Source organism: Nicotiana sylvestris, chromosome 5 (genome assembly GCF_000393655.2).
Source record: "Nicotiana sylvestris chromosome 5, ASM39365v2, whole genome shotgun sequence".
Lineage (NCBI taxonomy): Eukaryota > Viridiplantae > Streptophyta > Magnoliopsida > Solanales > Solanaceae > Nicotiana > Nicotiana sylvestris.
In genome coordinates this window covers 96,239,793-96,263,722 of record NC_091061.1, presented here as the reverse complement: position 1 = coordinate 96,263,722, position 23,930 = coordinate 96,239,793, and the positions used below count along the sequence as shown (strand labels likewise).

Sequence of the window (23,930 nt, the reverse complement as noted above, 5' to 3'; positions counted from 1 at the left end):
TCAGCCTGCTGAAAAATTGATTTCTTTCCTTGTTTTGAACCTGTCAATGCCCGTTAAGCAAGTGATCCCTTAATTAAAGGGAATCACTTGTATAATTGATTCTGAATCATGATTGTTTCCATGTTTATAACTTATTGCCTCTCTCTTACTCGTTTTCAAAAACTATAAATACCCTGTACTTCTTCTCTTTCAAAAACACACAAATACAAGGCATAAAAACACTTGAGTTCACACACACTCCACAAAATCTCTCTTTTTTCTCTGTTACTACTATATTGTTGCCTTACCTAGCCGGCTGAAAGCTAAGGCTAGGCTGTGGGAAACTTGCTTATTTTTTCTGCACTTGCATTTCTTAGTGGTATGTACTAATTAACCTTCTGCATCAACAACAACATGCTTATTTACTATCTCTTGTATCCTTGCGTGTCTACCGTTTGTATTTAATTCAGTACCATTATTAAGCTTGTTTTAATCAACCCCTTCTTGATTCGGAATTAATGTTTTGTCATTACTTATTATGACTTATGAATTCTGAATCCCTACCTCAATTTGTTTAATATTTGTGGTTCGTTTGGGGCATGACAACATTAGACATTGCTGTGCATGACCCAAACTTGATCCTCTTAGGATCATAACCTCCATGTTTCTCTTATATGTTGTATGTTCTGGTTGATTTACAGGCATGTCAGCACTTCCTATTGATGTACATACCCCAAGTTAACCCATGCCTAAGTGTATAGGCTTCTTGCAATGGATTCCCAATCCCTTGCCCCCCTTTGTGTGAAGTTATTGACTCACTGAAATGTTAATAGCTGTCTCTCATCACCCTTTCCCTCTCCTTTATTCCCTCAACTCTTAGAACTCTATTTCTGCACTTTCACTCTCTTCTTAGACTAATGTTCTGCCCCCCTTATGTGAGCCTTGCCTTGGGACCCATGAGCTCCCTCTGAACTTGGACGCATAAGGGCTGACATTTCTATATTGCACCCATCTCTATTCTGATCATGTAACTTGGGGTGAGTACTACCCGGGGTCCTATTGAGGCCCTTAGGGAACTCTGACACACTCAAGTCTAATAAAAATTTGGATCAATGGCATTTTGAGGTGGTTTATTTCATAACTCAGAGAGGAAGTCAAGAATCAGGCTTCCTTTTGTTGTAACTTTTCTTTGTACTTTTCTGATGTAATTCAGTATTCCTAGTTTGTAATAAGTTGTAATGAACATTTGGGGTTGGCTAGTGAAAAGGGTTGGATAATTATGCATGCTCAAGGGTATAAAACATGCCTATATGACTGCGTTTTCTACATGTTCAATTCGCATTTAAAAAACATGCCTATAGAACTACTTTTAATTCTGCATATTCACATCATATTTAGAAACCATGTCTATATAACTTACTTTAAATACTGCTTATTCACACCTAGATAATCTGCCTATAGGAATTATCTAAAATCTGCACGTTTGTCACCATTTAGATATCATGTTTTTAGGGCCCAATTGGTTATAACCCAGTAGCAAGTTAAGATTCGTATAAAGTATAGAAATCATGCTTATATGAATTCCCAAGGGAAAACCTGCATGTTTCCATTGTCTACTAGATATTATGCATATAGGGGTTTGACATTATTTAGATAGTGGGGTTAAAATCAGCAATTATGCCTATAAGGGTCTACAATCAGTAATCCTAGATATCATGTTCATAGGAATAAAAATCAGCGATAGTGGATACTGTCATCTGCAGAAACTAAACTAGTCTAACTTAAACTTCGTCCATTCTGAACCCTTTTTTCTATCTAATTCCCTTATTTTAACGAGGTTTATCAAGCATGCTTATAGGATTTTAAACAATTCGTTTTGAGTTATCACTATTTCACCACCTTCTGAATTAAGTAGATATCATGCCTATAGGACCCCGTCTAAACACTTAGGCAAGCCTTAGAGTAATAACTGTAAAATTGAATCTGTTTTTTTGTTAATTGCTACAACCAGCAGGCAGGCCTGATTCGGACTTCTTATCTGAGTTATGTAATAAACATGTCTGCTTCACTAATCAAACCCCCCTCGTCTTTAGTATTTTTAATCACACCTAAAAAGTATGTGCAAGTCATGCTATATATATGCTTTGTTTGAGGAGGCATACCTAAGCCTTTATTTACTTGCATGCTTTCCCCTAATGTGCAGTGTTATTTGTTTTATATGTCGCCTTAGATTTTTATCCTTTGAAACCAATCAGCCTAATATCCCACCCTTTAGGACTGGTAGTCCTAAGTGCCTTCGGGACTGATAGGAATAGGACGGGTAATAGCATGCAATAATAATCGAGACCAATCCACGCTTTAATACCTTAACAAGTTGGGAAGGGTAGATATGGATATGATGACCGTTGCGCTAATACCATGTGTATCCCCTCTTCTGAGGAGTGTCTTACCGGGTATTGCATTGATATGATCCATGTTAGATATAAACCTAGGACCCCCCCCCCCCTTTTCCTTTTATTAGCAAACTCTTTTTTACTCTTCTTTTAATTGTCTTTCTTTTTATGTGTTTAAATCCCCTAATATTTGAGCTTGTACTTGTATATTTGCTAAATTTACAATAAAATGTCTGGCTGGGAACCACACTAGTGGATCCTGAGGGGTGTCTAACACCTTCCCCTCAGGATAATTTCAAGCCCTTACCCAATCTCTGGTTATCCAAACAAACTTAGATTTGAATCTCTATTGGTGTCCTAATGCACCTTAACTCATTAGGTGGCGACTCTTCAAATGCAAAACCTAGTTCCCAAAAGGAACGAGTTTCCCTACAAATGTCATAAACCCGATTTCGCAAGAAAAAGGGGGTGCGACAGCATGGCGACTCTTTTGGGGATCTTTAGGCTTTTACCATTTCAGGCTATTATTGTGAATTTACGCTTCTTTATGTGCAATTACTTGTTTAATTCCTTTAAGCATTCAATTCCCTTTTCAACTGCAAAACTGACTTGTCTTCTTTGTTTCTTTCCTTTACTACTGCTTTAAATTATGAAACTGCTGTATTTATTGCTTTCTTAATGTGCAAATACACGCCAACATGCTTTTAATTATTGCATAATAATGCTCAACATCACACTCCACTCGTGCCAAACAAATGTCATAGCAATGCTTATAATGAGCGCTCTTCCTGTATTATTACCCCCTAAATTTGGAAAAGGCATATTTGCGGTAAAACCAGTCAATCAACGGTGTAGTCGACGGTTCCGTGCCTTTATCCCTTGAGTTTTCTGCTCAAGGGTACCAGTCTAAACCCCATAGAAACCTTACTATGTTTAAACTGTGCATGCATCATGGTTAAACCTAGCCGAGTCAGTTATGTTGTCCGCATAATGACTCTTTAAGATAGCCTTGTCCAAATTCCACATGGTTTCCCTAAACCCAAACAGACATCATCACGTTCTGTGCATTTATTTGGAGAACTAAATGCTTCCTGCTAATTATTGATATTAAATAGTCGAGTCTGGTGGGGTTAAGGGTCTAACCTTATTTGTCTTGTAGAAAATGAGGTATGAGGTCCCCAGTTTCAGTATGATTATCATGCCCCCGTTCTTGCTAGACTGTGGAGGAATCTTCCGTCAAATGACCAAATCAAAGAATGAAAAGAGAGGGCCGCCAAATCCAGCGAAAAGCTGGAATATCTGGAATACAGCTTGTTGGAATTGGAAGGAAAGGTGAGGAAGACAGTCACCGACTGCCAGAATGCTGAGGGAAACAAAGGAGAACACCTGGCAAAGGCATTTTTACTGGTGAACCTACGCGAAGTGGAGGATATGATCAACGAGAGCATTCAACTTGAGGAAGGTCCTTCTGGGACCAAATAGATAGGAATTTACTTTTTCGCTTTATGAATGTAATAAGGCCAAAGTCTATTAGTGACTTTCATTTCTTGTTTATTTAGTGTCGCTTTGGGATTCTTGTATATTTATTAATAAAATGAGTCATTTAGCATTCCAAGTTCTCCAAATCAATTTGTCGCTAGGCCTACCTCAGGCACAAAGAGGTTCCTAAGTTAGGGCACACTTTACATTCATGCACTATGTGTTTAAATATCACAATACTTTTTATAATCCTCTCTAACTTGTTACCTTTTTGTTTTTACTTCTATTTATTATTCCCCTCCCTAAAGGTTAGTTCGTGCACTCTGGTAACATCATCTTATTCCACGAGATCCAGGGGCCCTCCACCCACTCCTCCTCTTAGTCCTAACAAAAACAAGAATAAAGGGAAGATGGAAGATTTGAACAACACCAGTAAGAAGAACTCAACTTAATGGGTAGAGGTCACTCATGGTCATGGTACTCAGGTTTCCAAAGAAAATGCATCCCAACTCGAACAAAAGCTGCTGAAATTCCAAGAAGAACTTGATCAGGTTCGGAATCTGGCAAATCTATTATTTTTCCTCACCATTCCAGATATCAATTTCCCAAATGCTCAGAACCCCACACCTCCACAGAATATACCCAAGCAGCAAAACCATCCCGCCCCTCACCACTACTACAACACCTGCCACTCCTCAAATAACACCCCGCTGCTCATCCCAGAACTCTAAAACTCCACAAATTATCACTTCCACACCAACCATAATACTCCCATCTACGTGGAGACCAGGCTACAATCTACCCAACCCATCTCAAGCACGCATGAGTCTTATGATAAGGACTTGCTCATCAGGATCCTGGCTGAAGAACTTAAGAAATTAACTAGCCGAATTCAAGGAGTTAAAGGAGGTAAGGGAATTGAAGGGCTGAACTATGAAGATCTTTGCATACAACCCGATGTCGAACAGCCCAAAGGGTACAAACCTCCAAAGTTCAAAATGTTTGAAGGTGTAGGGGATCCAAGGGTGCATTTGAGAACTTACTGTGACAAGCTGGTTGGAGTCGAGAAAGACGAAAGAATCTACATGAAGCTTTTCATGAGAAGCTTGAAAGGAGATGCTTTGTCTTGGTACATCAGCCATGATCCAAAGAAGTGGTCAAACTGGGTAGGCATGGCATCCGACTTTATAGAAAGGTTCAGGTTCTACACAGAGAATGCGCCGAATGTGTTTTATATTAAGAATCTAAAAAAGAAGCCTACAAAAACGTTCCACGAGTATGCTACTCACTGGAGGTCCGAAGCTGCTAAGGTCAGACTTGCCTTAGAGGAGGAACAAATGAACAAATTCTTTGTCCGGGCTCAAGACCCGCAATATTATGAACGACTAATCATGATCGAGAGCCACAAATTTTTTGACATTATCAAGCTGGGAGAAAGGATCCAAGAGGGCATCAAAAGCGGTATGGTTACAAACGTCGAGGCCTTGCAAGCTACAGATAAGGCCTTGTAGTCAAGTGTTGTGTCCAAGAAAAGGGACATAGGAGCCATAATGGTTTCACAGAGAACCAAATCTCCAGTCAAATACCAAATTTACCCAACACCTCCACTCACATATCAACCAACTCCGAACTACCAAGCACCCTCACCCTCCTACCAAACTCCACCACCCACTTATCAATCACCTCCACATCCTACATATCAGCCTACTTCACCGAGATATTCCCAACCTGCACATGTTTACCAAGCCTACAATACTCAACCATCCCACTATCAATCCCCTCCTACACGCCTAAACTTCCCTAGACCTCAGCCAAATTTTGATCGCAGACCTCCGAAATAATATACAGTCATTGCTGAACCCATTGACCAGTTGTACGAAAGACTCAAAGCTGTTGGTTATGTCACCCACATCCCTGCTGCAACCCTTGAGAACCCTTCTCAGTGGGTTAACCCAAACAAAACCTGTGCATACTATTCTAGCATAACCATTGACGAATGTCGTTCTTTGAAAGATAAGATCCAAACTTTAATTGATAATAAGATTATTGTGGCAAAGGAACCTGCTCCAAATGCCTACAATAATCCTCTGTCAGACCACAAGGCTGGAGGCGTTCACATGATTGAAATAGAGGATGATTAGGATCCCGAAGGATCAATCGAGTTGATCGCAGAAGGTGATGACCCAAAGAAGCCAATAATTACTCTTAATCTGATCGTAGTCCAGATTCAGCCCTCTGGGGTGCCAAGTTAAATATGTTTGTACCACTTGAGTTTGAAGCAACGTCATCTGCAAAGACACCAGTGCCAATTGAGGTTGAATTCGTGTCCCCAGCAAACGCACCCACACCATTTAAAGTTGCAGTTTTACCACCCAAAGCACAGGCTCTATTCGGAATAAAGATAGCTATACCGATCCCAGTGGTGATGTCGGCCATGACACCATTCCATACAAAGGTAGTACCTTGGGATTATACAACTGAGGCAAGGAGGAAAGGCAAGGTTAGGTTCGAAGAGACTATTGCAGCACAGGGTATGACAAGAACGGGTAGAGTCTATACCCCTGAGCATCTAGCCGAGTCAAGCAAGCAGGCCTCCAATCGGTCACCCATCATTGAGATAGGGACGGACGATCTTTGGAGAAAGATACAGGCCAAGGAATACTCGATCATCGACCAGTTGAACAAAACACCGGCGAAAATTTCCATCATTGGTTTGCTACAAAATTTTGAGGCACACAAGAATGCCTTGTTGAGGGTGCTAAGTGAAACATACGTGCCAAGCAACAGCACTGGCAGGTAAATGGCTAATATGGTAGGAAAGGTATTGGAAAGTCATAAAATTACTTTACATGAGAATGAGTTGTCACCTGTAGGTTTGGGTAATAACAAGGCACTGCACATCACCGTGCAATGCGAAGACTATTTTATCACCAGAATCCTGATCGATGAAGGGTCTAGTTCAACATTTGTCCGCTGGTAACACTCAAGAAGTTGGGTAAGGGACTGCATGAAATAAAGGACAGAGCTATCAATGTGAAAGCTTTCGACGGCTCCCAAAGGTCCACCATTGGGGAGATTAGTCTGTGTTTGCAAATGGGGGCAACTTGGTTCGATGTTGATTTGCAAGTGATAGATGTGCCATCATCTTACAATCTGCTATTGGGAAAGCCATGGATTCATGCTGCTAGGACCGTAGCATCAACAATACATCAGGTGGTAAAGTTTGAATGGAATCACCAAGAGGTGATCATTCACGGCGACGGTAGCAACCCCATATACAATCGCTAGACCATTCCGTCAATCAAGGGAAGAAGGAAGCTAGGTGTAGAGACTTACCATCACATCAAACGAGTAAATGTTGTGGAAAAAGACAAATGGTGCGATAACAAGATCGAGAGTATACTAAATTGGAGTGGGTACGAACCTGGCAAGGGGCTCGGCAAGAACCTTCAAGGAATCACTAAGCCCATAAAACGCAAGAAACATGGCACAACTTTCGGTCTAGGATATGAGTACACCTAAGAAGAATTCAACAACTGGTCGCCACTATGGCGCGGTCCTTACTATCCGCTGGACCAGCCAATACCACATTTTGAGCAGACTTTCCAACCGGCCATTATTATTTATGGGTCAAATGAAGAGGAAGCACTCGCAGCAGTGAAGAACTTGTTCCTAGAAGACAATGACATGGATTGTTGTGTTTTTCTCCAGGAGAATAGGGAGGAAGGCCCTTTTATACATGATGTAAGCAGAGGAGCACGCCTCAATAACTGGACTATCAGGAAAACCATAGCTCGACGAGCCTCGGGGTAGCAAGGCTAAAACAAGCATCATGCACTATTTTTATTTATTAAATGATTTTCGTTTTGCATTTTAATTCCCGCAATAAGAGCTCCAATGTTCCAAAAAATTATGCAATTTATCCAAGCATTTTAACTTTTCTTATAATTCGATGTTTATTATTATTTTTCTCTCATTACTTTACTTATACAACATTACTATTACTTACCTTGATGGGCCAATGACTGTGACATGCAATGAGACAACGCAACAAACAGACATAGATTCAAAGGAAGATGACATACCAGAAGAGATTGTTAAAGAAGTTGAGAGTTTTGAAAACAGACCTAAGTCCAACCTGGACGAGACCGAGATTGTTAACCTGGGAGATGTAGAAAACGTGAAGGAAACACGAATCAACATTTACTTATCGCCATCAGAAAAGAAAGAATATACAAATTTTTTAAGGGAATATGAGGACATATTCGCCTGGTCATACGATGACATGACTGGTTTGAGTACGTCTATTGTAGCTCACAAACTGCGAACTGATCCAACATGTCTGCCGGTAAAGCAGAAGCTCAGAAAGTTCAAGCCTGATATGAGTTTGGAAATCAAGGAAGAAGTCACTAAGTAGGTCAAAGCTAAGGTTCTTAGGGTAGTAGAATACCCGACACAGTTAGCAAACATCGTACCAGTGCCAAAGAAGGATGGGAAGGTCAGAGTCTGTGTCGACTACCGGGATCTCATCCGGGCCAGTCCAAAAGACAACTTCCCTTTGCTGAACATACACATCTGGATTGACAATTGGGCCAAGCATGAGCTGCAGTCATTTGTAGATTGCTTCACTAGTTATCATTAGATCTTGATGGATGAAGAAGATGCTGAGAAAACGGCTTTCATTACGCCTGAAGAATGGATGTTATTGGACCAATTGAGCCTGCAGCTTCCAATGGACATAGATTTATCCTGGTAGCAATCGACTATTTCACCAAATAGGTCAAAGCAGCATTTTACAGGGCAATAACCAAGAATGTCGTGGCAGACTTTGTCCGCGACCCGCATTGTTTGTCGATTCGGGATTCCAGGGTCGATCATTACTGATAATGGCTCCAACCTCAACAATGACTTGATGAAAGCTATGTGTGAAACCTTCAGGATGAAACACAAGAATTCTACAACCTACAGGCCTCAAATGAACAGGGCCGTAGAAGCCTCCAACAAGAATATCAAGAAGATATTGAGGAAAATGATAGAGAAGCATAAACAGTGGCACGAGAAGTTATAATTTGCTTTATTGGGGTATCGCACCTCCGTCCGCACATCAACCGGGGCAACCCCTTATATGCTGGTTTACGGTACAGAGGTAGTCATTCTGGCTGACGTAGAAATTCCCTCCCTAAGCATCATGCAGGAAGCTGAGCTCGACGACGCAGAGTGGGTGAAAATTCATTACGAGCAACTAGCCCTTATAGACGGAAAAAGAATGAATGCAGTTTGCCATGGTCAACTTTATCAGAATAGAATGTCCAGAGCCTTCAACAAAAGAGTCAAGTCGAGACAGTTCACATCGGGACACCTGGTGTTAAAGAAAATTTTTCCATATCAGGATGAAGCCAAAGGGAAGTTCTCTCCCAACTGGCAGGGTCCATACATGGTTTATCGGATTCTGATAGGAGTATCCTCATACTTGCAGAAATAGACGGAGAAGTCTGGCCAAAGCCAATCAATTCAGATACAGTCAAGTGTTACTATGTGTAGTCTTTATGCTTTCCTTATGTGATGTAATTTAAACTACGCCTGACCTGATTCCTGTTTAGGAGAGGATACATAGGCAGCCCTATGGGTTTGGTCACAATTCAATAAAATTTCCATTTCCCCCGCAATCGGAAACTGGGGAAAAATTTTGAGGAGGACCCTCAAAATTCTGAAGTGATTTCAGCCAATCGTCGGAAGCAACGGTCAGAAGCATCAACCCATTAACTGGGGCAGAATTATGAGGAGGACTCTTAAAATTCCATAGCAAAAGAGGTTGCAATGTCCTAAACCACAGCAGAGTCATCGGTTCATCTAAAAGAATTTCTTAATTGTATACTTATATCGTATTTTTTACAAAATCATGCATGTTTTTTACTAAAATTGCTTTGTTTAGCAACGGTACCCCAATGATACATACAGTATCACCAGATCAAAGCCGAGTAAGCCAAGCAGAGCCAGCGGGGATACGAACTAACCTCCTTCCCTTTACAAAACTCACGATTTTTCTTTAGATGCAGGTACGTGGAATACGAAAGTATCTGGCATACTATACACTTATGAGACAAACATTTCGGGAATACACCCCTCGGAACCGTTGCACTTACTCACATCTGCTATCCACACACGACAATGTCCCCAACAGTCACGATATCTCAATCTTCTACCAGCTAAGAAAACTCTATTACCATTTGCCATTTTATTTCTTTCATATGGTTACCATTCTGCCTTCCGAGAATAAATGTTGTCTCCGTCTACATTTTTTGCATTGCATAAGGCTACCATTCTCTCTTCTGAGACTAAACACTATCTCCATCTGTATTTCTGCATTGCATAAGGCTACCATTTTGCCTTCCGAGACTAAACACTATCTCCATTTGCATTTCTGCGTTGCATAAGGCTACTATTCTACCTTCCGAGACTAAACACTGTCTCCATCTGCATTTCTGCATTGCATAAGGCTACCATTCTGCCTTCCGAGGTTAAGCTCTACCTCCATCCGCGTTGTATGGCTGAAAGACCGCCACATTTACATTTGCATGGCTGAAAGATCGCCACATACTGCATTGCATAGCTGAAATATTGCCACATCTATATTTGCATGGCTGAAAGATCGCCACCTGCTGCATCTCATGGGCTGAAACATCGCCACCTTATCCCCATTTGCATGGGTAAAAGATCACCACGTACTGCATTGCATGGCTGAAAGATCACCACATCTACATTTGCATGGCTGAAAGATCGCCACCTGCTATATCTCATGGGCTGAAAGATCTCTACCTTATCCGTATTTGCATGGCTGAAAGATCGCCACCTACTGCATTGCATGGGCTGAAAGATCGTCAAATACTGCATCTCATGGGTTGAAAGATTGCCACCTTATCTGTATTTGCATTGGCTGAAAGATCGCCACCTTATGTACATTTGCATGGCTGAAAGATCGCCACCTACTGCATTGCATGGGCTGAAAGATTGCCAAACAATGCATCTCATGGGCTAAAAAATCGCCAAATTATCCAAAGGCACATCGTTTGGAGGCACCATTTTCATAGCCGGAGAACACCATGTCATGTTGTGAGGACCCCTTTTAATCTTTCGCATATCATCATTCAAAGTCATCATGGTTCGGAGGAACCATCCTCATAGCCCGAGAGCATTATTTCTTAGCCTGTGAATCCTTTATTATACGCTTCATGGCCCAAGACATCATGGTCTAAAGACGTCATCCTAACCGTCCAAAGACAACCTTCATGGTCAAACGGAAAATTGCATCATGTTTAAATTTATGCACAATATATGCATGTATTACTTATTTGTAGGTAAACCGGTGAGCAAACGACCATCTCAGCAGGAGCGATTCCGCTCCAGTTCCTGCAGCCCTATCAGACCTTAACCATTCACCCCGTCCTAGATATTGCGTCTCCATCGGCATACTCCGCCGACGGATTCTGAACTACATATGATCTGATTCCTGTAAAACCAGGGATATGTAGGCAGCTTAGAAGCTAGGGCATGGCCTAACCTTCTTTGAACAATCTCGCTTGGTCAAAATTGGCCATCATATTTTTACCCGGCAACTCTTTCATCCTTCCCGGGTAAAGAAGGGTAGCTGTTGATACCCAATTTTTCCCTATGTATTTTCTAATATGAAAAATACTTTTCAAATAGCACATGTATGAATTTATAAGTATGTCCAATTGTTTTATTATTTTTTCTTAATTTTTAAAAGGGTTTAAACCAATTTATTCCCTATTTTCATCCCTAATATCCAATAATAATTTTCAAAATTATTATTTTGATGATTCATTTATGGAATTCTCATATTCATACTAAAATATATCTAATATAACTTTTGCATATTTTGACAAATCGTTTAGTATTTTTAAAGCTAAATTGCATATAATTACAATATTAGCCTCTTTTAGATTTAATTGCGTTTATATTTATAAAAGATTAAGTTCAGTATTTTTAAATTGATAATTATGTATTATCATCTTAGTACCTTCAATTTGTTTTCAGAAATTAATTTGCTATTTCTTATAAAATAAATAAGGGAAAAGCACCTATTTAAAATCTAGCCCCCAATTGTATTTCAATTACAACCCGAATTGGACCCCCAATTTAAACCCAATTACCCAGCCCAATTTCCAACTGAACCGACCCAAGCCCTAAATCTACCTACCCGACTCAAGACCCGCAAAATCCTGGCCGTTGATCTTTTAGATCAACGGCCCTCACGATTCCTTCCCTTTTTTAATTCCAACGACCCCCAACCCTAGCCTCATTTCCAAAGTCCGCCGCCTCTGAATCCCCTTCTTTCTCAATCCTCTCTCAAATCTTCTGAAACCGTAACTGCCGCCATCAAACTACAACCATAATAACTCCCCAAATCTATAGCTTCTGAGGTCATCAGAGACCTATATCCACCTCTCATGGCTTCTAAGTGTTCGATTCTGTGGTCTTATTACCAGATCGTGAAGGGGCTTTGTCTAGTGCTTTGTCTAGTCTTTGCTCGATGACTATTTTCCGGTCGTCTCTAACCTTTCTCCGGCCAGCCATGTCTATTCGAGTCAGAATTTTGACTATCCTGCTTAGATCGAGGGTTTTCAAAGCCTTTCTCATCATCTGGGGTTCTTCTGTAACCCTAACCTCTAAGGTTGTTTCGATTTCTCTTAGATCCGTTGTAGATCTATGTTTGCTCTGAACTTTTAAGCACTTTTCTCAAAGATTTTAAAACTCTTCTTTCAAAACTCCTTATCTTTTCATTTACAGTTCTGTTAAGTTATTTCAAAAACATTTCTTTGGATTTTGACATGTTTTGCTGTGTTTGCTCGTATTATTCTTCTGCCTGAGTTTGCATGTTAAAAGTCTTAATTCCTTTTGAACTGTTTATTAGACTAATGCTGGTTTGCTTAAGTTTTGTCCGATTTGTTTGTTTATCCATCTTTTAAAATTCTTCTATTGTTGAAAACCCTATTGCTTTGGATCAGAGACTATTAGTTTAAGTACAAGGATCGATTTGAAGTTCTTTATTTCAAAACCTCTATTCCTTTGTGTGATCCTTTTGATTCTGGATTCCTATTTCCTCTAGAACTCAAGTATGCTCGAAACCCTAATTTTTCAAAAGGAGTTTTCCTCACTTGCTACTGTGAGACCTTTGCATGCTTTTGATATTCTATGTTTCTTCACTATTGATTCAATTGACTATCATGCTTCGAGTGTTGCTATCCATTGAATTTTCTTTTTGTGCTACTACTGCATGCTATTTTCCTTTGACCAATAGGTTTGGCCTCGCATGTATAATGTTTATGCACCCTATTTATATGTTGAGTCTCCTTATTTGACTTATTTTCAAACTTGTGACTGATTTCAAACTTTTCCTTTGTGAAATTCTGATTTCACCCGCCTGTTAAGGTTAACTGATTTCTTTTCCTATTTTGCCTTACTAAATCCTTTCCAAAATTACAGTATTTCTGTACCTAGACTCCATTATTTGCTTAAGGTTTTACTACTTCTTATATGGCAATTGTCAGCCTGCTGACAAATTGATTTCTTTCCTTGTTTTGAACCTGTCAATGCCCGTTAATAAAGTGATCCCTTAATTAAAGGGAATCACTTGTATAATTGGTTCCTAATCATGATTGTTTCCATGTTTATAGCTTATTGCCTCTCTCTTACTCGTTTTCAAAAATTATAAATACCATGTACTTCTTCTCTTTCAAAAACACACGAATACAAGGCATAAAAACAGTTGAGTTCACACACACTCCACAAAATCTCTCTTTTTTCTCTGTTACTACTATATTGCTGCCTTACCTAGCCGGCTGAAAGCCTAGGCTAGGCAGTGGGAAACTTGCTTATTTTTTCTGCACTTGCATTTCTTACTAGTATGTCCTAATTAAGCTTCTGCATCAACAAAAACATGCTTATTTACTATCTCTTGCATCCTTGCTTGTCTGCCGTTTGTATTTAATTTAGTACCATTATTAAGTATGTTTTAATCTGCCCCTTTCTGATTCTGAATTAATGTTTTGCCATTACTTATTATGACTTATGGATTCTAAATCCCTACCCCAATGTGTTTAATACTTGTGGTTGGTTTGGGCATGACAACATTAGACATTGATGTGCATGACCCAAACTAATTCCTCTTAGGATCATAACGTCCATGTTTATCTTATATGTTGTGTGTTCTGGTTGATTTACAGGCATGTCAGCACTTCTTATAGCTGACATGCACCAAGTTAACCCATGCCTAAGTGTATAGGCTCCTTGCAATGGATTCCCAATCCCCTGCCCCCTTTGTGTGAAGTTATTGACTCCCTGAAATGTTAATGGTTGTCTCTTATTACCCTTTCCCTCTCCTTTATTCCCTCAGCTCTTAGAACTCTGTTTCTGCACTTTCACTCTCTTCTTATACTTAAGTTGTGCCCCCCTCATGTGAGCCTTGCCTTGGTGATGTTCTAAATGTCAATAACACACAAGAGGGGGGGTGATTTTGTGGTACCCAATTTTCGCTCTAAAAGAACCTGGTTCTTCTAGGTGTTCTAACTACTACTGTTTGCAGAATAAAAAGTACATAAAATAAAGAACATAGAGATTTTTACGTGAAAAACACCTGGCTCAAAAGGTGAAAAAAACCAGGACCTACTACTCAGTAGGATTTTCCCAAACTTCCACTAAAATCACTGTGCCAAAACAACATTTACAAAAACACTTTGTAAACCTAAGGATTAACTCTAATCCCATTGTGGCACACAGCCTCAACTGTTGTGATAACTTCAAGTTAGCTTATAACTTGAACACTCAAAGTACCTAATACAATTGCTTCTATGAAAGCTGAAAGGTATAACTTTAAACCACCTACTACAATTGAACTAGAATAAGAAAAAACACAATGGAACTGGTTCTTCTATCTCGTTCAAGTAGCTTCAGGAGTGCACACTCAAATCTCACACAAATTGCATGCAAAATCGCCTTGCTCTTTCGCTTTCAATTTAGTTTAACTTATGCGTTTGTGAAATACCTGTAAAAGAGAACAATCACTGTCATTTAATAGGTTAGAAGTCAGAGTTTGATTGGGACTCAATTTCTGATCTTCTATCATAGTTGAGTCCTTGAAGATATCAAACTCTAACACTTTTTTTATCCGGATTGTATTCTCTTCCTATAAGGAGACTTTCTCTCCTTATCCAATATGCAACCTTTTCGATTAGATCAGGAGATATTGCTGCTTGATCAGTAGGACTTATCTCCTTCACATGCATCTCACATGTGTAGGTCGATCATGGCAGTGCTTCACAAGATGGACCTGGTCCATGACTAGGTTCATTTGTCATTATTCAAAACTTTACCTGTTCTTGGGCCAACAAATTCCCCCTTTTTGATGATGACAAACTCTGTGCTTTTTATTGATCAAAAAACCTGTAAGAACTCAGCTTAACCATCAACATTAAACTTAGAAAATTTTCTTTTCATCAAGGACCAGGTTAATTAGGTTATAAATATCACTTATTTCAGAATAATGTGTAAAGTACAATATCTCTTCCCCCTTTTGGCATCATCGAAAAGTTGCATACACAGTGTGAATTTCAGATTTTAATAAGTACTCATGGCCACTGGGGCAACTACAAGTGCAATCATGGTGTAATAATCAGTAATCAAACAAACATATTTAAAATATCAAGGTAAGAATAAATATTGAACAAGAGAAGATAGCAGTTGTCATTGAGAGAGATATGTTGCCATTAACAATCCACAAAAAGAAAGAAAAACATCCAAATAATTAGCAAAAAACCGAAAAGTCTCTAATCTGGGTCATTGGGGGTACTATAACTAGTTTAGGAGACAGAAACTAGGAGTCCTAAGGCTTGGAGGAACTGGAGGGTTGAGTTTGGAGAAGATTCAGCATGTTCTGAAGAATTCCATCATTCTTCTCCTTTTCTTTTGCAAGCTCAATTTTGATACCATCCCTCTCAACTTCCACTTCAACCACTCGAGCCTTGAGCCTAGCAATTTCAACATCCTTAGCTGCACATTCCTGAACCAAAGTCCTAACCTTGCTGTTGATGGGTGTCCTCAAGAATGAACCAGGTTCAACTAGGATGGCATTGACTGGATAGTCACAAGCAAGAAGACTTTTGATGCCAAAGTTTCTTTGCTCGAGGACATTTCCCATTTCTTCAGAGGCACATTGAGCCTTTCCAGAACTATGGTTAGTATGAAGCCATATGGGGTAGCATGAGCCTTCATTTATGACCCTGTGTAGCAGTTTGACTATGAGGGCAGGCTAGTTGATTTGCTTTCCTCTCTCCAGGCATTCCATAAGAACTAGATCCATGTAGTTGGCGGTGTGCCTTCTCTCCTGTCTTGGCAATAAGCACTTGTTGACAAACTCAAACACCACCTTGTGCTAAGGCCTCATCTCACTCTTCTGCACAGCTCTGGCTTCATTCACATTCTCTAAATCACAGAACCTTTTGGTGATTTCAAGGGCAGTGGAGAGGGAGTCCAGGAATGGCCACCTTTGCCTAGTATAGTCATCAAACCCTTCAGAGTGTATGTCTAGAATCTCTCCCAGTTTCACAGCATTAAACTGCACTTGAACTCCCTTTACCTGGCTACTGACAACTCCATCCACCAGGTCCTTCAACAATCTACCTTTTAAGATTTTTCTTCTTCCAAAAATGGCAAGCGTATCCTGTTCCTTCTCAGATTCATCTTCTTCTTCTTCTTCTTCTTCTTCTTCTCCACTCTAATCATCATCATCATAAACTTTGGTTTGTTTAGCTTTCACTGCAGATCTTGTCCTCTTGGCTAGTATGGGTTTAACAGCTACAAGCACAGAGGAGGACTTCTTGGAGGAAGTCTTGGGTTTCTTAGGCTTGGGTGCAGGGACCTCCACTGTTGTACCCCTCTCTTGATGGACCAGTTCCATATCTTCTTCCTCAACAACCTCTAAGGATTCTGCAACTCTTCCCTTTCCCTTATCCTTTTTCTTTTTCTTTCTTTCCTCTAAAGCCTTTTGTAGATCAGCTTTACTATGTTTTACCCTGCTTCTTGTGGCTCTACCCCTAGGCACTGAAGAGGCAGTAGTTGTTGGGGATGAGGTTTTTCTTTTCTTGGATGCCTTGGGAACATTTGGGGCTTTTGGTGTAGTAGCTTTGCGTTTTTTTGGGTCATAACTTGCTCCAACCTTTTTCAGTAAGTCAGCTAAGGTTTCTTTAGTAGATAAAAAAGGTTCATCTCTTTGATTGCTTAGATGAACCAACCCCTCTGCTGCTTCCCTAGAACCACTTCCCCATAACTTCATGCCACTCTTATCTAACCTATCTTGTACAACCCCAAATATAGCAAGAACTGCTCCCTTCCCTTTCCCCCTCTCTTCACCACATGCACCATCTCTCTCTTTTTCTTCTTCAGACTTCTTTTTACCTCCACTCCTACTCATCTCATGAAACTCACATCCCTAATGGGTCCAACCAGAAAAAACCTAGTTTCTAAGTTTTCAACCACAGAAGAACTTACCTCAGAAGGAGATTCTTGAGTCTTTTCAGTGCCAGAAGACCCATGTCCATCTCCCTTAGTCGCGGATTGAATGGATTCAGATCAGAGCTAGAGTCAGACTTTGGAGGTGGGCTTTCTTTCACTTGGCTAGCTTTCAACCTTTCATTTAAAACCTTTCTCAGAGCCCCCAGATGCTACAGCTTTTTGAGCAAGCATTTTCTGCCTTCGAAACCTAGGTTTGGGAGATGTACTGGGTGGAGTAGATGAGGATGAATTTGAGGGAGATGGTGGTGGAGGACTGCCAGGATGATCTTGTGGGTTAGACATGATTCTTCGTTTTTCAGAGAATTTGGGAATATTGGAGAAGAGGTCAATTAGAACTAAAGAGTAATTTTTGACGGTTTTAGAATTATGAAGAAGACTGGAGAGATGTGGTGTGTATTTAAAGCAAATTGGACATTAAGTAAGTAATGACAGCTTTTTCAGGGGTCAAAGAGAAGTCTAATCAAACTGAAATTCCAGAATTTTAATGATAGATTTGGCTTACTAGATATTAGGCAAAAATCACGGTTTAGAGTTCTATATGGACGAACCTAGTTCAACGCTCAACTGATAGAATTTTCAAGGAATTTGACAAGTATAGGAAATTTGCTCATGATTGAATTATTAATCTTTCTAATTGTGCAGAGTATAGAAAACATACCTGAGCTTTCATATGAACCCATACTGATGAACAAGGTTCTTCATATAGAACTCTCTTGAACATGATTCAAATGCCATAATAGAGAAAATGTTGTAAGAGATCAGTGATTCATATATACACATGTCACAGGAGTATACTAATTAAAGTATGAAGCTGAGTGAGAATTAATCTAGATATTTACACAGGTTCAGAATTCCTAGAAAAAAAATAATTTTTTTTCCATTTTTTTCATTGTGCATTATGAGCTGGACCTATTAGGTGATCTTAATCATCCCTAGTTCCAACCTGTTCCTTTCAAAGTTTTCTCTACTCAGTGCTTTAGTGAAGATGTCAGCAATTTGCTTATCAGTAGCACATAATTCTATGGAGATCAATCATTTCTCATAGTTATCTCTTAAGAAGTGGTGTCTAACATCTATGTGCGTAGTCCTCTTATGATGAAAAAGGTTCTTTGTCATACTTAAGGCACTAGTGTTATCACAGAATATAGGAATGCAACCAACTTCAATACTAAAATCTACCAGCTGCTGTTTGATCCATAACAATTAAGCACAACAAGATGCATCAGCAACATATTTAGCCTCAGTAGTGGATAAGGCCACTGAATTTTGCTTTTTAGTGGCCCAGGATACAAGACATGAACTAAGAAAGTGAGCCATACCTGAGGTGCTATTCCTATCCACTAGGAAACCTGCATAATCAGCATCAACATATCCTACTAGATTGAAATTACTACCTTTGGGGTACCAAAGACACAAATCAGTGGTGCCTTTCAGATATCTTAGTATCCTCTTGACAGCAGTCAAGTGAGACTCTTTTGGATTTGCCTAAAAACGAGCACAAAGCCATACACTGAAAACAATGTCAGGTCTGCTGGCAGTAAGATACAAGAGTGAACCAATCATACCCCTATACAACTTTTGATCAACTGATGAATCAGGTTCATCAATGTGTAATTTAGTGGCAGTTGCAATGGGTATGTCTATTTCTTTTGATTCTTACATTTTAAACTTTTTGATAAGCTCTTTTGCATACTTCTGCTGATGGATCATGGTTCCATTAGGACTTTGTTTGATCTGCAAGCCTAAGAAGAAGTTAAGCTCACCCATCATACTCATTTCAAACTCAGTCCCCATTAAATTTGCAAAGTCCTTACTTATCTTATCAGTGGTGGCCCCAAAGATTATGTCATCAACATATATTTGTACCACAAGGAGATCCTTACCTTTTTTCTTTAAGAATAAGGTACTGTTAATTTTACCTATTTTGTAACCATGCTCCAGTAGGAATTTGGACAGTCGTTCATACCATGCTCTTGGGGCCTGCTTGAGTCCATAGAGAGCCTTGTCTAACTTGTACACATGCTCAGGACATTCTTTGCTCTCAAACCCTGGAGGTTGTTTTACAAACACTTCTTCTTTTAGGTAGTCATTCAGGAAGGCACTTTTGACATCCATCTGATGAAGAGTGAATTCCATGTGTGCTGCAATGGCCATGAGGAGTCTGATTGCCTCTAGTATTGCAACTGGAGCAAAAGTCTCATCATAATTTATGCCCTCCTCTTGGCTGTAACCTTGGACCACCAGTCTTGCCTTGTTTCTTGTAACTGTTCAATCTTCATCAAGTTTGTTTCTAAAGATCCATTTTGTACCAATAACTGATTTGTCCTTGGGTCTTGGAACTAGATGCCAAACATGACTTATCTCGAACTGATTGAGTTCATCTTGCATTGCATTCACCCAATCTGCTCCTGCAAAGCCTCAACAACATTTTTAGGTTCAATAAGAGATAAAAAGGCATTAAAAGCACACAAATTCTTTAATTGTGATCTAGTTTTTATTCCGAATGTTGGATTAGGGATAATGTTCTCAATAGGATGAGAACTTTGATACTTGTGAGATTTCACAACCAACTAGTTTCTGCTAGATGTTTCTCCCATGTTCTGTTGCTGAGGAACAGGGTCATGAACATGTTCTTTTAGGGGATTTATTTCAATTTCTCTTTGATCAGTTCCACCTGTCAGATTGCCCTGGATGGAAGAACCTGTTCCATCACATGTTCCTTCTTTTGGTGCCACTTTGACGTGTGCTGAGGCTTCAGTCAAATCCTTTACCAATCCAATGGCTTCATATTCATGTTCCTGTCTCTCAGAAAGAATGTTAGTTTCATCAAATACTACATGTACACTTTCTTCTACACACAAATTTCTTTTATTGAACACTTTATATGATTTGCTATGTGAAGAAAATCCCAAGAATACTCCTTCATCACTTCTGGGATCAAACTTACTTAGAGAGTCTTTTCCATTATTGTGCACAAAGCACTTGCATCCAAATGCCCTAAGATGGGATATATTTGGTTTTCTCCCTTTAAGTAACTCATAGGGAGTCTTCTCTTCAATAGGTCTAGTCATGCATCAATTGATAATGTAACATGCAGTGTTTACGACCTCTACCCAGAAGCTATAGGGTAGTTTACTAGAAAGAAGCATAGTCCTAGCCATGTCTTCAAGAGTCATGTTATTTCTTTCAACTACTCCATTTTGTTGAGGGATCCTGGGGGCAGAGAAATTGTGAACTATACCATTTTTATCACAAAATTCAGCAAACTTAGCATTTTCAAATTCAGTTCCATGATAAGACCTGATTGATGTAAGTTGATTTCCTAATTGTTTCTGAGTTTTTCTAACAAAGGCAGTGGACATGTGAAATGCTTCATCTTTAGATGTTAGAAATAGTACCTAGGTAAATCTAGAATAATCATCAACAAGTACCATTACATATTTCTTTCCTCCTCTGCTCATGGTTCTCATTGGACCACAGAGATCCATATGGACCAGTTCTAACGACTTGGTTGTGCTTACCATTTTCTTGCTTTTGAAATATGATCTTACCTACTTCCCTCTTGCACAGGCCTCACAAACTTTTTCTTCTTTGAACTTGATGTTGGGTAACCATATCACCAAGTCCTTAGAAACCAATTTGTTTAGCTGATTCAGACTAGCATGACCAAGTCTTTTGTACAACAGGAGGGGATCATTATCCAGCACACTTAGGCAGGTTAGTTCATTTTCTGAGAGAGTAGACAAATCTACAATGTAAATATTATTAACTTTTTTCCCTGCAAAACAATCTTATTAGTGGTAAGGTTAATCACAAAGAATTTAGTAGAGGTGAATGCTACAAGGTTACCTCTGTCACATAGTTGTGACACACTGATCAGGCTGTATTTCAAGCCATCTATCAAGTAGACATTCTCAATAGAGTGAGAGTCTGTATTACCTACCCTTCCAACCTAATGATCTCACCTTTCTTCCCATTTCCAAAGGAGACATTGCCTCCCCTTATGTCCTCAAGTGAAAGGAATTGGTTCTTGCTTCCAGTCATATATTTTGAGCAGCCACTATCCATGTACCATATTTGCATGCTTCCCTTCACTTGGACCTCTTGTTCATTATCTGATTCTCCGATGGCCATAAGTGCTTGTTTATCTCCAGCTTCATCTTCTGATTTCTCATGTGATGTTTCTCCCCAGGAAGCAACCATAGCCTTTATTGATCCTTTATTCCTTTTTAGTTGAACCTGTTCCTTCTTCATGTTCCTTCGTTCAGCCTTTACCTCTTCCACTCAATTTCCCATTGAGGGAAATTCTTGATCATGTGATCAGTCTTACCGCATTTGTAGCAACCCTTATTGGTCTGTTTCTCAGGAGCCCTTAGTTTGTTGAAGGTTGTACCTCTTGAAGAACCTTTTCCTCTCATCATGTACTTTTTGAAATCTCTTCTGATCATAGCCATTTCATCATCCTCCAGCTCTGATCCTTCAGCAATTCTGAGAGCCAGACTTCTTTCCTTCTTTGGTGCATCCATTTTCGTGGTTTGCCTTCTCAGTTCATAGGTAGTAAGGTTTCCAATTAGTTCATCCAGCTTGAGGGTGGCAATGTTCTTTGATTTCTGAATAGTACTGATTTTTCTTTCCCAAGAGACTGGCAGAACCCTTGTCAGAATTTTCTCAACTTTGTCTTCTTCAAGAATAATCCTTCCAAGAGACTTAAGTTCATTTGTCAGTGTGGTGAACCTTGTATACATCTCTTGGATGGTTTCTACTTCCTTCATGGTGAAATTCTCATACTGAGAATATAGTAGTGTTCCTCTGGACCTCTTCACTTGGGGTGTTCCTTCATGAGCCACTTGCAAAGTGTCCCAGATTTCCTTAGCAGTGGTACAGCTTTAATTCTACTGTACTCATCTGGACCTAGTCTAGACACAAGCCATTTTGTGGCCTTGGCATTCTTCTCCCACTTCTTCAGGTCTTCAATAGTGCAGTCAGCTCTTGTCTTTGGCACATCCACTCCTTCAGCATTCTTCTTAGTAGTTGCTAGAGGTCCATCAGTGACTATGTCCCAAAGTTCATAGTCTTCTCATATGATGTGATCCCTCATCCTATTCTTCCACCAAGAATAGTAGAGACCATTGAAAAGTGGAGGCCTAGTAGTGGATTGCCCTTCTCAATTCCCAGGTGGTGCACTCATGTTGATATTTTCCTAAGGTATTAGCCTCTTCAAGGATAACCCGATCTGAAACCAATTGATGTTCTAAATGTGAATACCACACAAGAGGGGGGGGTTATTTGTGTGGTACCCAATTTTTGCTCTAGAAAAACCTGGTTCTTCTAGGTGTTCTAACTACTACTATTTGCGGAATAAAGAGTACATAAAATAAAGAACACAGAGATTTTTACGTGGAAAACACCTGGCTCAAAAGATGAAAAAAACCATGACCTACTACTCAGTAGGATTTTCCCAAACTTCCACTAAAATCACTGACCCAAAACAGCATTTACAAAAACACTTTGTAAACCTAAGGATTAACTCTAATCTCGTTGTGGCACACAACCTCAACTGTTGTGAAAACTTCAAGTTAGCTTATAACTTGAACACTCAAAGTACCTAATACAATTGCTTCTATGAAAGCTGAAGGTACAACGTTAAACAACCTACTACAATTGAACTAGAATAAGAAAAAACACAATAAAACTGGTTCTTCTATCTCGTTCAAGTAGCTTCAGGAGTGCACACTCAAATCTAACACAAATTGCTTGAAAAATTGCCTTTCTCTTTTGCTTTCAATTTAGTTTAACTTCTGTGTTTGTGCAATACCTGTAAAAGAGAACAATCACTGTCATTTTATATGTTAGAAATCAAAGTTCGATTGGGACTCAATTTCTGATCTTCTATCGTAGTTGAGTCGTTGAAGATATCAAACTCTAAGACTCTCTTTATCTAGATTGTGTTCTCTTCCTATAAGGAGACTTTCTCTCCTTATCCAATATGCAACCTTTTCGATCAGATCAGGAGATATTGCTGCTTGATCAGTAGGACGTATCTCATTCACATGCATCTCACATGTGTAGGTCGATCATGACACTACTTCACAAGATGGACCTAGTCCATGACTGAGTTCATTTGTCATTCTTTAAAACTTCACCTGTTCTTGGGCCAACACTTGGGACCCATGAGCTCCCTCTAAACTTGGACGTATAAGGGATGGCATTTCTACATTGTACCCATCTCTATTCTGATCATGTAACTTGGGTGTGAGCACTGCCCGGGGTCCTATTGAGGCCTTTGGGAACTCTGACACACTCATGTATGAGAAAAGCTTTGGATCAATGGCATTTTGAGGTGGTTTATTTCATAACACAGAGAGGAAGTCAAGAATCAGGCTTACTTTAGTTGTTACTTTTCTTTGTACTTTTCTGATGTAATTCAGTATTCTTGGTTTGTAATAAGTTGTAATGAACATTTGGGGCTGGCCAGTGAAAAGGGTTGGGTAT

The 23,930-nt window shown here is 39.6% G+C and overlaps 2 protein-coding genes across 2 annotated transcripts; one reads left to right on the top strand and one right to left on the bottom strand.

Moving 5' to 3' along the window:
* The first annotated feature begins 8,976 nt into the window (after positions 1–8,976).
* LOC138869011 (uncharacterized) lies at positions 8,977–9,333 on the top strand. The gene has a single exon (XM_070146597.1). The coding sequence runs from the start codon at positions 8,977–8,979 to the stop codon at positions 9,331–9,333; it is 357 nt and encodes a 118-aa protein (XP_070002698.1).
* A 6,966-nt stretch (positions 9,334–16,299) lies between these two features.
* Positions 16,300–23,494, bottom strand: LOC138869010 (sister chromatid cohesion protein PDS5 homolog C-like). Its single transcript, XM_070146596.1, has 8 exons — positions 23,432–23,494; positions 23,044–23,104; positions 22,286–22,490; positions 21,832–22,133; positions 21,511–21,721; positions 17,415–17,552; positions 16,684–17,329; positions 16,300–16,641 (listed from the first exon to the last, which is right to left on the bottom strand). Exons 1-8 carry the CDS (start codon positions 23,492–23,494, stop codon positions 16,300–16,302), a joined length of 1,968 nt encoding a protein of 655 aa, XP_070002697.1.
* Between the last annotated feature and the right edge of the window lie 436 nt (positions 23,495–23,930).

Excerpts from the sequence above, each read along its gene's own strand:
- LOC138869011 (XM_070146597.1), top strand. The coding sequence starts at position 8,977 with ATGCTGGTTTACGGTACAGAGGTAGTCATTCTGGCTGACGTAGAAATT.
- LOC138869010 (XM_070146596.1), bottom strand. The coding sequence starts at position 23,494 with ATGCATGTGAATGAGATACGTCCTACTGATCAAGCAGCAATATCTCCT. Across the intron at positions 23,105-23,431 it reads CTCCTGATCTGATCGAAAAG|TTCAATTGTAGTAGGTTGTT; the intron begins GTTGCATATTGG and ends TTCTTATTCTAG. Across the intron at positions 22,134-22,285 it reads AAATCTGGGACACTTTGCAA|GATTATTCTTGAAGAAGACA; the intron begins GTGGCTCATGAA and ends GTCTCTTGGAAG.